This window comes from Nicotiana tabacum, chromosome 21 (genome assembly GCF_000715075.1).
Source record: "Nicotiana tabacum cultivar K326 chromosome 21, ASM71507v2, whole genome shotgun sequence".
In the NCBI taxonomy this organism is placed as follows: Eukaryota; Viridiplantae; Streptophyta; class Magnoliopsida; order Solanales; family Solanaceae; genus Nicotiana; species Nicotiana tabacum.
In genome coordinates, this window is record NC_134100.1 from 870280 (window position 1) to 883302 (window position 13023).

At 37.7% G+C, this 13023-nt stretch overlaps 3 protein-coding genes across 4 annotated transcripts; 1 reads left to right on the forward strand and 2 right to left on the reverse strand.

The window, feature by feature from the left end:
• Positions 1-1461: 1461 nt before the first annotated feature.
• On the reverse strand, positions 1462-1803 carry LOC142175544 (uncharacterized). Its single transcript, XM_075242549.1, has one exon. It carries the CDS (start codon positions 1801-1803, stop codon positions 1462-1464), a length of 342 nt encoding a protein of 113 aa, XP_075098650.1.
• Positions 1804-3313: 1510 nt separating this feature from the next.
• LOC107815752 (COP9 signalosome complex subunit 3) lies at positions 3314-9609 on the forward strand. Of its 2 annotated transcripts, XM_016641381.2 has the most exons (11): positions 3315-3622; positions 4789-4904; positions 4999-5245; positions 5624-5681; positions 5844-5933; positions 6766-6831; positions 7131-7220; positions 7324-7482; positions 7571-7692; positions 9121-9193; positions 9326-9609. In XM_016641381.2, the coding sequence occupies exons 1-11, from the start codon at positions 3426-3428 to the stop codon at positions 9392-9394; spliced, it is 1287 nt and encodes a 428-aa protein (XP_016496867.1). In that variant the 5' UTR covers positions 3315-3425; the 3' UTR covers positions 9395-9609. The 2 variants fall into 2 exon arrangements, with proteins under 2 accessions (XP_016496868.1, XP_016496867.1); XM_016641382.2 differs by lacking the exon at positions 9121-9193 and having other exon boundaries at positions 3314-3622.
• A 122-nt stretch (positions 9610-9731) lies between these two features.
• Positions 9732-13023, reverse strand: LOC107815751 (4-coumarate--CoA ligase-like 9). The gene is made up of 6 exons (XM_016641380.2): positions 11961-13023; positions 10864-11053; positions 10614-10759; positions 10457-10524; positions 10174-10276; positions 9732-9946 (listed from the first exon to the last, which is right to left on the reverse strand). Exons 1-6 carry the CDS (start codon positions 12963-12965, stop codon positions 9827-9829), a joined length of 1632 nt encoding a protein of 543 aa, XP_016496866.1. The 5' UTR covers positions 12966-13023; the 3' UTR covers positions 9732-9826.

Below are 13023 nucleotides of genomic sequence, written 5' to 3' on the forward strand. Positions count from 1 at the left end.
AAATCATCAATCAAAATCCAAAAACGATGATAGATTCATGAAATATAACCAAAACCGAGTAGAGAACACTTACCCCAATCCATATGGTAAAACTCGCCTCCAAAATCGCCCAAATCCAAGCTCCCCAAATCAAAATATGACCGAATGAACAAACCCTAGTTTTATATATTTTTCTGACAGTTATTCTGCCGTGTTTCTTGTGCCAAACAATCCCGAAACTCATATTTTATACCTCCAATGGATTTCTTGTAAAATTCTAGTCAAGTTAGGCTTTTGAATTACTCAATTTGACCTTATAATGAATGAGATATATAGGTTTTAATATTTGCAAATAGTGCAGATTTTTAAATACGCTGTCAGTGGCAATTTCGTAATTAATCTGAAAAATCTGGCAACCTATTTCTTAGTAAAATGACCATAAAATCCTCATACGATATCCAAATACGATGATTCTTTTTGATACGGGTCCATAATTACGATACAGATCTAATGTTTTAATCAAAAAAAGAAATCAGAGCTCATTTTTCAATATGATATCATTTATGCTTGAAGAAACAATGTCGAAACATAAGAAAAATGAGCGCAACACAACCCAAACCTATCCGAATCTCACCCGAGGCCCTCAGGATCTCAATCAATAATTCCAACAAGTTATATATCACTAACCGAACTTAGTCGAACCTCCAGAACACCCAAAACAACACCAAAATACATAATCAACTTTGAATTCAAGCCTAAGAACTTCTAAGCTTCCAACTTTCGCCAGTTCAAGCCTAATTCTACCACAGACCTACAAATTACATTCCGAACACACTTCTAAGTCTAAAATTATCCAACAAAGCTAACCGAATCATAAAAATCCAAATCCGAATTCGTTTACTCATAAGTCAACTTCCGGTTGATTTTTATAACTTAGCTTTCTAACTAAGAGACTAAGTGATCATTTCACTTCAAAACTACTCCGAACCCAAACCTACCAACTCGATACAACTCAACATAGCTGAACAACACATAAAGAAATAGAAATAGGGGAATCGAGGCTATAACTCTCAGAACGACAGGCCGAGTCGTTACACCTAGCATCCTCTTTGTCCGGAAAATAACATTAAACAGCCCAGACAACCACTCCAAGTCTGCTCTACCCACATACCTCCAAAATTCTTCCGGAATTTCGTTTGGTCCGGTCCCTCTCCCCCAAATCATCTTACTAATAGCTACCATGACCTCCTCAACCTTAATACACCTACATTACCTAAAGTCCTGGTGACTCTCGGAGTACCCCAGTTCCCCTAGCATGATGTCTCTATCCCCCTCTCTTCATTCAAAGTTTATAAAAGTAAGTCTGCCATCTTCGCTTAATTTGGGCTTCTTCCATCAATACATTACCTTCTCATCTTTGATGCACCTCATTTGATCCAGGTCACGAGCTTTCCTCTCTCTCGCCTTGGCTAGCAGATATAACTACTTGTCCCCACCTTTGACCCCCAATTCCTCATACAACCGACTAAACGCAGCAGTCTTAGCTTCCGTGACCGCTAATTTTGTCTCCTTCCTAGCTTTCTTACATCTTTTTCTATTCGCTCTCATCTGCTCCTCATTGGTGCTCTCCACTAACTTAAGGTACGTCGCTTTCCTTTCTTTCACTTTACCTTGGACCATGTTATTCCACCACCAGTCACCTCGACGCCCGCTAGAATAACCCTTCAAGACCCCTAACACCTCTCTCGTCGTCTCCCTTATACAGTCCGCCGTCGCTGTCCACATAACACTAGCGTCCCCGCTACTCCAGGCTCCCATAGCCATCAGCCTGAGCATTATCCTTAGTCAAGGCTCCCCACTTGATCCTCGGTTGACCCCGTACAAGCCTCTTTTTCCTCTTTATATATAACTAATATTTTTGAAAACTATGAATACTCAACACCTTATAAAAATGAAAAAAATTATTCAAACTAATATTTTTATAGAAAGTGTTTGTTTTTAAATATATCTATATGCGTATAATTGGATATGCATCTTACATAAATGTCCCAAATAAGTTTCAATTTACCAATCTCTAGCCAATAATCATAGACTTACCAAAACAAGTCAAGCACATATAAAAATTAAAAACCCAAATAAATAAGATTCTTTCTCTCCAAGAATCACACACAAAGATCTCCTTCCATATTTTTAAGCGTGATAAACAACATTAGATGCAAGACGGAAAGAAAATTTCATGGATGAGATAACAAACAAGATGATGAAATATATATACACATATACACATACAAGATTCCAAAAATCTAAGCAAGAAAGGACTTTTTTCAATGGGTATGGTTGAAATTCATTAAAAACATATATATGAGTCAATATACAAATTTTGAGTAAGATTGGAGGTGATTTGGACTGATTTGGTATCAAAATTCGTAGTTAAAATAGAGTTCAAAAAATTCTTTTGCGACACATGTATCAAATATGTATCACGTATGTATTACACATACATGTATATACATGTGATATACATTTGATACAAATATGATACACACATACAAGTATACATGGAAATACATGTGATACACATTTGATACAAATATGATACATGTGTGATACACAAATGATACATATATTATTTCTTTTCATGTTTCATATTCTACTTTGAATTTTCAATTCAAACCTTCTCAAAACTCCGCAAAATCATCCCAAAACTGAGATTCAAACTCCTTATGATGTACCCAATCTATTCTAATAACACCCACTCAAAAAAACAAAGATTTGACCTTTTTTTTGCTACAATATTTAGTTGGCTAACATTAGTAATATTTAATGAATTGACCAATTTTTATAATATGCTACGTATAAATGGGAATAGCTGATAGTTTCTCTAATATTATATAGTGTTTTATCGTAATTTCTTGGTGAGGTTACACATTAGAACCCGACCAAAAATATTTATATTGCTTATCCAATATACATATATTATCATTAATTGTACATAATATAATTTTTCCGGCTAATTGAAGTTAATTTTTCGTGTGACCTATAGATCACAAGTTCAAAGTCGTGAAAGTAATCACTAGTATTTGCATTAGAATAGATTATTTATATCACGTTTTTTGGGTTGTGAACTTTCTTCAAACCTTGCGTTAATGCGGTATATTTTGTACACCAAAGCGTTATATTTTAAAGTTAAATGTTTTGTGCACCAAAGCGTTATATTTTAAAGTTAATTTCTCTAATATTTTATTTACCAAAAAGAAAATTTGTAAAACCTTCGGAGTTCGGTCATACCAAGAAGACACGTGTTAAAGGAATCATAAGCCTTTTACAAAAACTGGTCGAGCCCCGCATTAGTGGATTGCACCTTGAATCCTTTGATCAATTGCATTGTAGCAGAGATTCATTCAGAGAAGAAGAAGAAGAAGAAGAAGAAGAAGAAGAGGAAAGAGATGAATCTGAACATGGATTCTGTTGAATCTCTTGTGGCTCAAATCCAAGGGCTTTCTGGAAATTTATCAGACATTAATCATCTTCACAACCTTCTCAAACAATCTGAAGAGTTACTTCACTCCGAGTCGACTAGCGTAGTTTCTTCGCTCGCTGAACTTGACCCTTCTATTCACTCCCTCGGCTACCTCTATTTCTTGTAAGTTCCTTTTGAAGGATTTATTTTGCATGTACCCATGTTATTTATTCTTTATTTCATATGCTTACGGATCCAATTTAGGGTTTGTGATATTCATGTGAGGTTGGAGAATAAAAAAAAAATGATGCAATAGTGCAAAAGTTAGTAATCTTATGAAGAAGTTAGTGTTTTTCTGGATATAAATATATGAGTCCGGCAGTGACGGAGGCAGAATTTTCAACAAAGGATTCAAAATAGAAAAAAAGTTATCACGTGAAGAAGGCAAGAAGCCAAGGGGATTCAACATCTACTAATATATATATGAACTTTTCGTTTGTATCGTACGGATCATGCCAAAAGGAAATGAGGGATAGCCTTAACATACCTTAACTCCGTTGAGTCCTTAATATCTTCCAAGAAATTCTTCAAACAACTCAATTCAATCTACCATATCATAAGGAGATTCAAAATCAGTGCTGAGTAAAGGCTAATGTGCAAACGCAGCCTCAAGGAGGATTTGACCCAAAAAAGGGGGATTTTTAATACAAGTTATTGATAATCTTGGAGTAATCCACATGCCGACGAAGTGCTATAAATGGAGTTTTGTGGTAGATGTAGAAAACCCTTCGTGCTAACTTTGTTACTAGATATTAGACAATGCATATATTGTTCCCTGTTTTTGCTACAAGCTACATTGTGCACTTTCTGGTGGCTTGAAATTAATATGATTAAGTGGCACAATTATGATGACTAAGGTAGCACCCAAGGGTGCAACCTAGTGATCTATGGAGTGTGCAAACTTCGGTGACAAGGGTTCAAATACCAAGGAAGACATAAATACTGGGTGTTTGGTGATTTCTTCCCATCTGCCTAAGTTGTAGAGTTTCGTGATGCCTATACTAACGGGAGGTAGCAGGTACCCTGTGAAACAGTTTATGATGACCAAGGTGGATACTTTATTTGGTTAAAATTTACGTAGTCCATCATAGCGTTAATTGTGTAAGAAATAAGGGAAAAATCGTGTAATGGTCATATTATCTAGCTATATTGCAGGCAATCTCATGTGTGTCTCGTTTAAATCTCTCTCTCTCTCTCTCTCGTATTGTTTCTTACTTGCTATTGACTTTTATGGAACTAGTTATGTCAACTTCCGGGTGTACTAAAAACTCGCTTCTGTGCTATAACAGGAAGGCGATCTTGTCTGGCCCAGTTTCAAAGGAGGAAGCTAATGGAATACTCGTTTCTGTTGCAAGATTTATCAATTCATGTGTTGTCGAGCAAATACATTTGGCACCTGAAAAATGTATGAGCCTTCACTTCAGATTTTTTTTTCCTTCTGAATATTCAGGTTTTCGGTCCAAGTTGTATTAAGATATGTTGTCAATTTGTGGTTGCAGTCATATTTATTTGTAGATGGTTTAAGGATCAAGTTATATTGCTAGAAGCACCAATTCGTGGTGTGGCTCCTATGCTGACTGCTGTTCGCAAGCTACAAGTCTCTTCTGAGCAGCTGACAGCTTTGCATCCCGATTTCCTTCTTCTTTGTGTATTAGCAAAGTGCTATAAAACTGGTGTTTCTATACTAGAGGATGACATATTTGAGGTTGATCAGCCAAGGGACTTCTTTCTTTATTGTTACTACGGGTCAGTTTCCTCAGCATTGAGGTTATTGTTATTATGGTGGTCTTGCAGCCACTTCTCACATATTATTGTGTTCACTTACCCAAATCGTTAACAGAGCATGCTCTTTTTATGTGGTGTTGCTCCATTGTTTTATAAAGATACTCTCAATTACCATTCTTGATGTGCATTTGTTGTGCCATCTGTCTTTAATGTTTTGACTACGTAAAGGAAAAACTAACCCCTTGTTGAACCATGTGGTGTGCTGCAATGCACCAAACTTATAAATCACAAAGAGTAATTTAAATATCCTCTAGTTAAATGCTTCCAATCGTTCAGTCTTGTGGATTGTGCATCGACCACGTATCGTGCTTATGTCTGATGATATTTGGTACTTAACAGGGGGATGATTTGCGTTGGACAAAAGCAATTTGGCAAAGCTTTGGAACTTCTACACAATGTATGTCAATGTTTTAAATCATAATAATTTGATGACTAAACCTTCTATGCTATCTTTCATTAAGTGTCTTTATTTTTGTTAGAATGATTTTCCCAATTCCTAATTTGCTTTAGGTAATTTATAGCTGTAAGGTTGTTCTGATTTAACTACTATTGCTTTAAGGTTGTGACAGCACCTATGTCCACTTTAAGTGCTATAGCGGTTGAATCTTACAAGAAGTACATTCTGGTTTCCCTCATTCGTCTTGGGCAGGTATGTTTTATCACCATTTTCAACTTACTGTTTACTGGTGAAATTAGTTTATTCCCGTACACATGGCTAATATCTAAGAGTGGCGTACCTCTTGAAGGCAGCTTGCGAGGTTTATTTGATCTCTTTTCAGTGTAGTGTATGCATGTATAGGCATTTGCAAATAAATTTCTTATTTTCTGGATGAGATATTATCCGTCTATTTTATCTAGTTGTGAACCACACAGAGTGACTTTCTGTATAGAGCTAAAGGACCATATATTTTGTTTTATATGTGCTTGGGACTATATAAGACATGCTATACGGAAAGCATGGCAATTGAATTGGGTGTGAAAACTGAAGAGTCTGTTCTTGTGTATATGATTTTGTACCAAGAACAATCAGTATAAAAGATGATTGAGCTGTAAGACTTGATTTTAATAACCAAATGTCACTTCATCATTAGATTAGATAAACGATCTTTCATAGAAGAAAGGAAGTCTTTCAAAATAGGGTAATAAGTTTTATTATTTCAAAATAGCGCTAGGTCAGTGCAGAGTAAAAGAAACAATTGGTAGTGACATAGTCGAGTTACTGTTGCAAAGAAGAAAGGAAGTCTTTCAAAGAATAAATGTGGCAAATCACACTGGCTGACAAGTTTCTGTTTGCATTTAATCTTGCTATATTTTCCTTGTTAAGATGCTTCCGGATTCTAAATTTCACTTTAAATGCTGTGAGTTGTGACCTTCCCCACTCCCTTAAAAAAGGATTGACAGTTTGTTTCTGAACCTATCATCCTGCCTGGTGTTAGTTATCCTGATTAAATTGTGCTAATGTGCTTAACGTCTAATGGCAGTTCTCCGTCAGTTTTCCCAAGTACACTTCATCGGTGGCCCAAAGAAATTTGAAGACCACCTCTCAGGTAAAGTTCCTACTGTTCAAAGAGTGATTTCAGGTTGCTTGATTTGCTCATACCAAATATAAGAGGGACTGCTAAGTTTGTATGATTTAAGATGATGCAATTATTGATGTTAGAAATGTTGAATAGGTTCCAATAATAAATTTCTTATGATTAGGGCTACTTAATGTTTAATCAGTACTTGTAGGCTTGTAGCATAGAACTGGGACATGATTGCCAAACATTTCTTGTTATCTGCCTTCTTGGGTTAAGGTTTATCAGGCCCGAATACTAAATTACTAACGAACTCCCTCTTTGAGCAGCCTTACCTGGAGCTGGCAAATAGTTATGGCACTGGGAAAATCTCTGAGCTTGAAACATTTGTTCAAACAAACATGGAGAAGTTTGAAAGTGTAAGTTCTCTGTGGTCGAAGTGGCACAGTTCTTTGTTTTCAAGGTCGAAGTGGCACAGTTCTATCATCACTAAGGGGTTTACATTTCAATCTCTTTTTTCAGGACAATAATCTTGGATTAGTGAAGCAAGTAGTCTCTTCTATGTATAAGCGCAATATTCAACGATTAACTCAAACATACCTTACTCTCTCCCTTCAAGATATTGCCAACACTGTCCAACTAAGTAGCTCTAAAGAGGCAGAGATGCACGTGCTTCAAATGGTAGGTGGAGGTTTCAGTTCTTTTACCACTGCACCTGGGTTTTGCTTCATAATTGACGCTTGACATGATTATTCACATGTGGTTTTAGATTGAAGATGGTGAAATATATGCGACTATAAATCAGAAGGATGGTATGGTTAGATTCCTGGAGGATCCTGAGCAGTATAAAACATGCGCAATGATCGAACACATTGATTCATCAATGAAGAGGTCAGATTTTCATTATTGTTGCGATTATAATTTAGTTAATGAAGGAGCTGATTAGGTAAAATTATCCTAATAATTCCATTTGTGTCTACTTATAAAAAAAGAGCCTTGTTGTCTCTAAGAACTTTAATTTTCTCTGACGTGATTATGAAAATATTCACTTTTAATGCTATAAGAAGTATGTGCATGGTTTTTCTCTTAGTTATGTCATTCTTTCGCTTCCAATCTGGTGACTTTAGCAACTGTTTGGATTTAAATCCAAAGTCCTAATGAATTTGTATGTGTTAAAACTTTTTCTTCCCCATACTAATGATGCATGAATTTCGAATATGTTTGGAGTTTTATTCAACCCTAGTTCAATAACTTTAGGATGGGTTTTTGTAACCAAGGATGAAATTTTTGTTGATTATTCTATTTGTCATTGCCAACAAAATGAAATGCTTGTTGACATAACTTGTTCTTGCAAGTGCAACAACAACAACAACGACCCAGTATAATCACACAAGTGGGGTCTGGGGAGGGTAATATGTACGCAGACCTTACCCCTACCCCGAAGGGTAGAGAGGCTGTTTCCAGGAGACCCTCGGCTCAAAAAAGCAATAGGAGATGATACATTAGTACCATAAAAATGCGTAATAAAAATAACAATATATAAGAGATATGGAATATGAAATACAGGATACGAAATACGAAATACGAAATAGATGGCTGGTATAGTACAACTAGAAGGTAAAGCCCTGCATCAATAGACGACCAATGACATTCCTAGTCTAACTCCTAACTAGATAGTCTCCCTCTATTGTGCTGTAGAAATATTCACACTCTCCCCTAACCTACAACCTTAATGCTCGACCTCCATAATTCCCTATCAAGGGCCATGTCCTCAGTAATCCTAAGTCGCGCCATGTCCTGTCTGATCACCTCTCCCCAATACTTCTTAGGTCTCCCTCTACCTCTCCGCGTGCCCATTACAGCCAGTCGCTCACACCTCCTCACCGGTGCATCAGTGCTCCTCCTCTGAATGTGCCCGAACTATCTGAGTCTTACTTCCCGCATCTTGTCCTCCATGGGGGCCACACCCACCTTCTCTCGAATATCTGCATTCCTAATCTTATCCATCCTTGTATGCCCGCACATCCACCTCAACATCCTCATCTCTGCTACTTTCATCTTCTGGGTGTGTGAGTTCTTTACCGGCCAACATTCAGTTCCATACAACATGGCAGGCCTAACCACTGCTCTATAAAACTTACCTTTTAGTAACGGTGGTACTTTCTTGTCACACAAGACTCCCGACGCTAACCTCCACTTCATCCACCCCACCCCTATACGGTGTGTGACATCCTTGCATTCAGTTCTTGCAAGTGCATGAAGGGAAAAAAAGTAGTACATATAGAAGCTGCAATAAAGTCTATTTTTGTTACATTGCAGAATAATGTTGCTGTCAAAAAAGCTGACTTCATTGGATGAGCTTATGTCTTGTGATCCTATGTACCTAGCGAAGGTGAAGAGTTTTTAAATATCCTCTGCCACCAATTGCTTAATTCTGAATTCTCTCATCTCCCTGCCTCAAAGGGAAGAAATGTGACATTTATTATGTTCTAATTACTAACTTTTGGTTTATTTGCTTGCACAGGTTGGCAGGGAGAGACAAAGATATGATTTTGATGATCTTGATAGTGTTCCTCAGAGATTCAACATATGAGACAAGCACAGTTTGAGATTTGGGAGTAAATATGTCAAACGATGGTAGAGCTATTCATTGAAAGCAAAATTTGTTCTATTATTTCCGCAAATGACTCCAGTTGGCTTAGGTGCTCTACGCTCTTGAAAAAAGTTAGTTTTTGGTTTTCTAATGTTGGGTTAAGGCATATATGATCATGACATTTTACACTGGTTTATAAGGAATTTTTCTCACCACCTGTCAAGTGGATGACTAGCATAGTGAGCTCGTTAAAACCTTTGCTTTCTTGAACGTAGAACCTTATTACTACTTAACATTCTCTTAAAATCATTCACAGTGGTTTGCCAACTGTGCTGTCGAGAAATCATATGAAATTATTCATCTTTGAATTGGAGAATTTTGCAGTGCAGCAATGGAATAATGTACAGGCAAAACGCCTTAAAAGAACCTGCATTACAACTTAGATTCTGGTATATGGATCCTTCTTAATTCTTTTCTCAAAATCTTCCCAGATGGATTCTTCGGTATGGAGCTAATAAATGCTACACGCCTTATTTTCTTATATGGAGCAACCTGCAACAAAAATTTAACGTCACATTAGCAAGTTGTGGACAATCACACTAAACACTTCGGAATTGGTTCAAGGATCAAAGGTCATGGGCCTTTATCCCATGTGTTTCACTTTCATATGTGAGATATATGATATTTCAAGTGAATTGAACTTGGCGATTCACAGCATAATATGGGATTTTTGAGCGAAAATGGTAGTCTACTTAAAATCAAATAGTTAAAGAAAGCACCTGTTTTGAAATAAAATCAATCACTTGTTCTTTGTCTGGAGAGCTTTGGGTACGTCTCACAACAAATGCCATGGGCACTTGACCAGCTTCTTCATCAGGGTATCTGTCAATTTTGTGTATAAAATTCATCAGCATTCCACTTCTAACATTTTCTCAACATTCAAGTTATAATCTTTTCAAATGGCGGGCCTTTTTTTTATTTCATAGCTTTAGTTTACTTGCATCAGATGATTGCGAGTAAATACAAGGCAAGTTACAAGAAAACAAAAAAGCAAAATCTTACGGTATCACAGCAGCATCTACTATATCTGGGTGAGACAGAAGAAGTTGTTCAAGTTCAGCAGGAGCAACCTGAACAATCAAGCATGAATAAGCAGGCATTTCCATTGTAAAATGCCTGAGAAGCTAAATGTTACTACAAGGGAAGCTAGCAACGGAACCTGGTATCCTTTATATTTGATTAGCTCCTTCAGCCTATCTACAACAAAAAGGTAACCATGATGGTCAATATAACAAAGATCACCAGTCCTCAACCATCCACCCGGCACCAGAGTTTCAGAAGTTGTCTTCGGATCACCCACATAACCTACAAAAAAGTATCACAATATCATTTGATCGCTTAGCAGATAGCTAACAAGGAATGCTGTCTCAATTTCAAACTAGTCTGAGTAGTCCTGTAATTGAAGGTACCTTGCATAATGGTTGGACCTTTAATCCAGAGCTCTCCTTGTTCACCGGGAGGCAGAGCAATGCCAGTTTCTGGATCTACAATTTTTGCTTCAGTATTTGCTATTAGCCTTCCCACTGAATCCCCACGAAGCATTTCTTCTGTAGTCGCAGCTCGAAATGCTGCCCCGCTTGTCTCAGTTAGTCCATAACCCTCAAATCAAGACTCAAAGTTCAGTTACATGTTAAAAAGCAATTCCTTAGCTTATCGAGAATTTGGTCTTACACCAATCAGTTAAATATCAAATAAGCCCCAGTGCTACACTAATCAAGGTGTGACAATATGAATTATAGTATAACATTGCGCTGTCGATGTCATTTCATTTCAATAAACAATACTAACAACTGCGCCTTCTTAATCCCAAGCAGGCTTGGTTCGGCTATACAAATCTTTATGGATTATGTCACTTAATTTAGACTCGTCTCATATCAATATTATACAAATAAAAATAAAGTACTAGGAGTTCTTTATATTTTCAGTACTATATTTCTGATAGGACCAAAGGCTCCTAGAAGACGTATGACCTATCGTACACGTACAAACATATCTAACAAACAATCCTAAGTAATTGGTATCACCTATATAGATTTTTTCTTTCCGTCTTCCTATTCCTCACTAGGTTTGCAGGAATTTCAAGAGTTTTCGGGATAATTTACTTTCATATGATTTTTGGTCCACATAGTCTCCCTTTTTAGCTCCCTACATTGACTATGATTTCACAGCCATTGACGGATGTATTTGGAGGCCAACACTAGATATGATTAAGTCATCTCGAGCAACCTCTCATTTTATCCTTAATGTGGCCAAATGTGGTCATTTTTTACATGATGCCACATCTCATTCCAATACTGAAAACATTGTCTTTGAAGCAAAGTAAGGTTTTCTAAGAATTTCACCCATATTCTTACACGGACATGAACCAGGGCAGAGTCAAGGGTGCCCCTTTCATAGTAAAATTACATTATACACGTAATGTCAAAATTTTATGTATACATAGCGATATTGAATCCCTTAGTAAAAGTCTTGGCTCCGCCACTAGATATGAAGGTACTTTACTTACTTGAAATAATATTGTATTTGGAAACTTGTATGAAAATGCTTGGATAACATCTTTGCCAAGCGGAGCACCTCCACTACCAACCGCTACCAACGAACTCAAATCATAGCCACTGGTAACACTTCCTTTAGCCATTGCCACAACAACCGGCGGAGCCACCACCAATTGCGTCACCTTAAACTCCTCCACCGCGTTCAACATTTTCCTCAAATCAAATCTCTCCATCACAACTACAGTCTCACTCAACGCTACCGATTTCAACGCATAGTGTAAACCGAACACATGAAACAACGGTACCGTATACAACATCACCGGCACCGGCGACGTCCGCTCTTGTCTCTGAGCATAAAAATTAGCAATAATTGCAATAAAATTCCGATGACTCAACTTCACTCCTTTTACCTCCCCTGTAGTCCCCGACGAATACATAATCGCCGCCAAATCCGATTGATTCACTTCCACAGGCTCGAATTTCAACTCCGTATTCGTCATCATCGATTCAAACTCCGGTAAGTCAATAAGAACTGTTCCGTGTTTCAACTTAGGAAGCTTCTGGAAGTTCCTCGACGTAGCAAAAGCGATTACAGGATTCGTTAACTTAATTTGTTTAAACAGCTCGGATTCCGTACTCATAGGATTAGCGGGAGAGACTATAACGCCGAGGGAGAGTAGTGCAAAGTAGAGAACCGGAACGTGAGTTGAATTCGGTGAAAGGATAAATGCGACATCGTTTTTGGAGAAGCGGAATGTGTTTTGAAGGGAGGAAGCTAGGGAAATGACACGTGTACGAAATTCGGAGAAGGTTAAGCGGCGGCCGGTGGCGGAGTCGATGAAGGCGGCGGCGGTGGAATCGGGGCATTGTTGGAGAGAGAGTGCGTAAGAAGCAGCGGAAAGAGGAGAAGCTTCTGGAGGAAGTAAGAGAGGTGGCCGGAGACTGTGGAAAGTTTTGGTTATTGAACAGAATCCGCTGTTTGGGTCGTCGGAGGAGGATGAATTTGTAGTATCCATGTGAGGAAGTAGTTGCGGCCAGGGCGGATTTAGGGGGCGCAAGGTTTATCCGAATCAA

Bases quoted from the DNA above. Each gene is read 5' to 3' on its own strand.
- LOC107815751 (XM_016641380.2), bottom strand. From the start codon at position 12,965: ATGGATACTACAAATTCATCCTCCTCCGACGACCCAAACAGCGGATTC. The intron at 11,054-11,960 runs GTAAGTAAAGTA...TCTTGATTTGAG, and splicing joins CAAATACAATATTATTTCAA to GGTTATGGACTAACTGAGAC. The intron at 9,947-10,173 runs GTGCTTTCTTTA...TTTTTGTTGCAG, and splicing joins TTGATTTTATTTCAAAACAG to GTTGCTCCATATAAGAAAAT.
- LOC142175544 (XM_075242549.1), bottom strand. From the start codon at position 1,803: ATGGCTATGGGAGCCTGGAGTAGCGGGGACGCTAGTGTTATGTGGACA.
- LOC107815752 (XM_016641381.2), top strand. From the start codon at position 3,426: ATGAATCTGAACATGGATTCTGTTGAATCTCTTGTGGCTCAAATCCAA. The intron at 4,905-4,998 runs GTATGAGCCTTC...TTGTGGTTGCAG, and splicing joins ACATTTGGCACCTGAAAAAT to TCATATTTATTTGTAGATGG. The intron at 5,246-5,623 runs GTCAGTTTCCTC...GGTACTTAACAG, and splicing joins TTTCTTTATTGTTACTACGG to GGGGATGATTTGCGTTGGAC.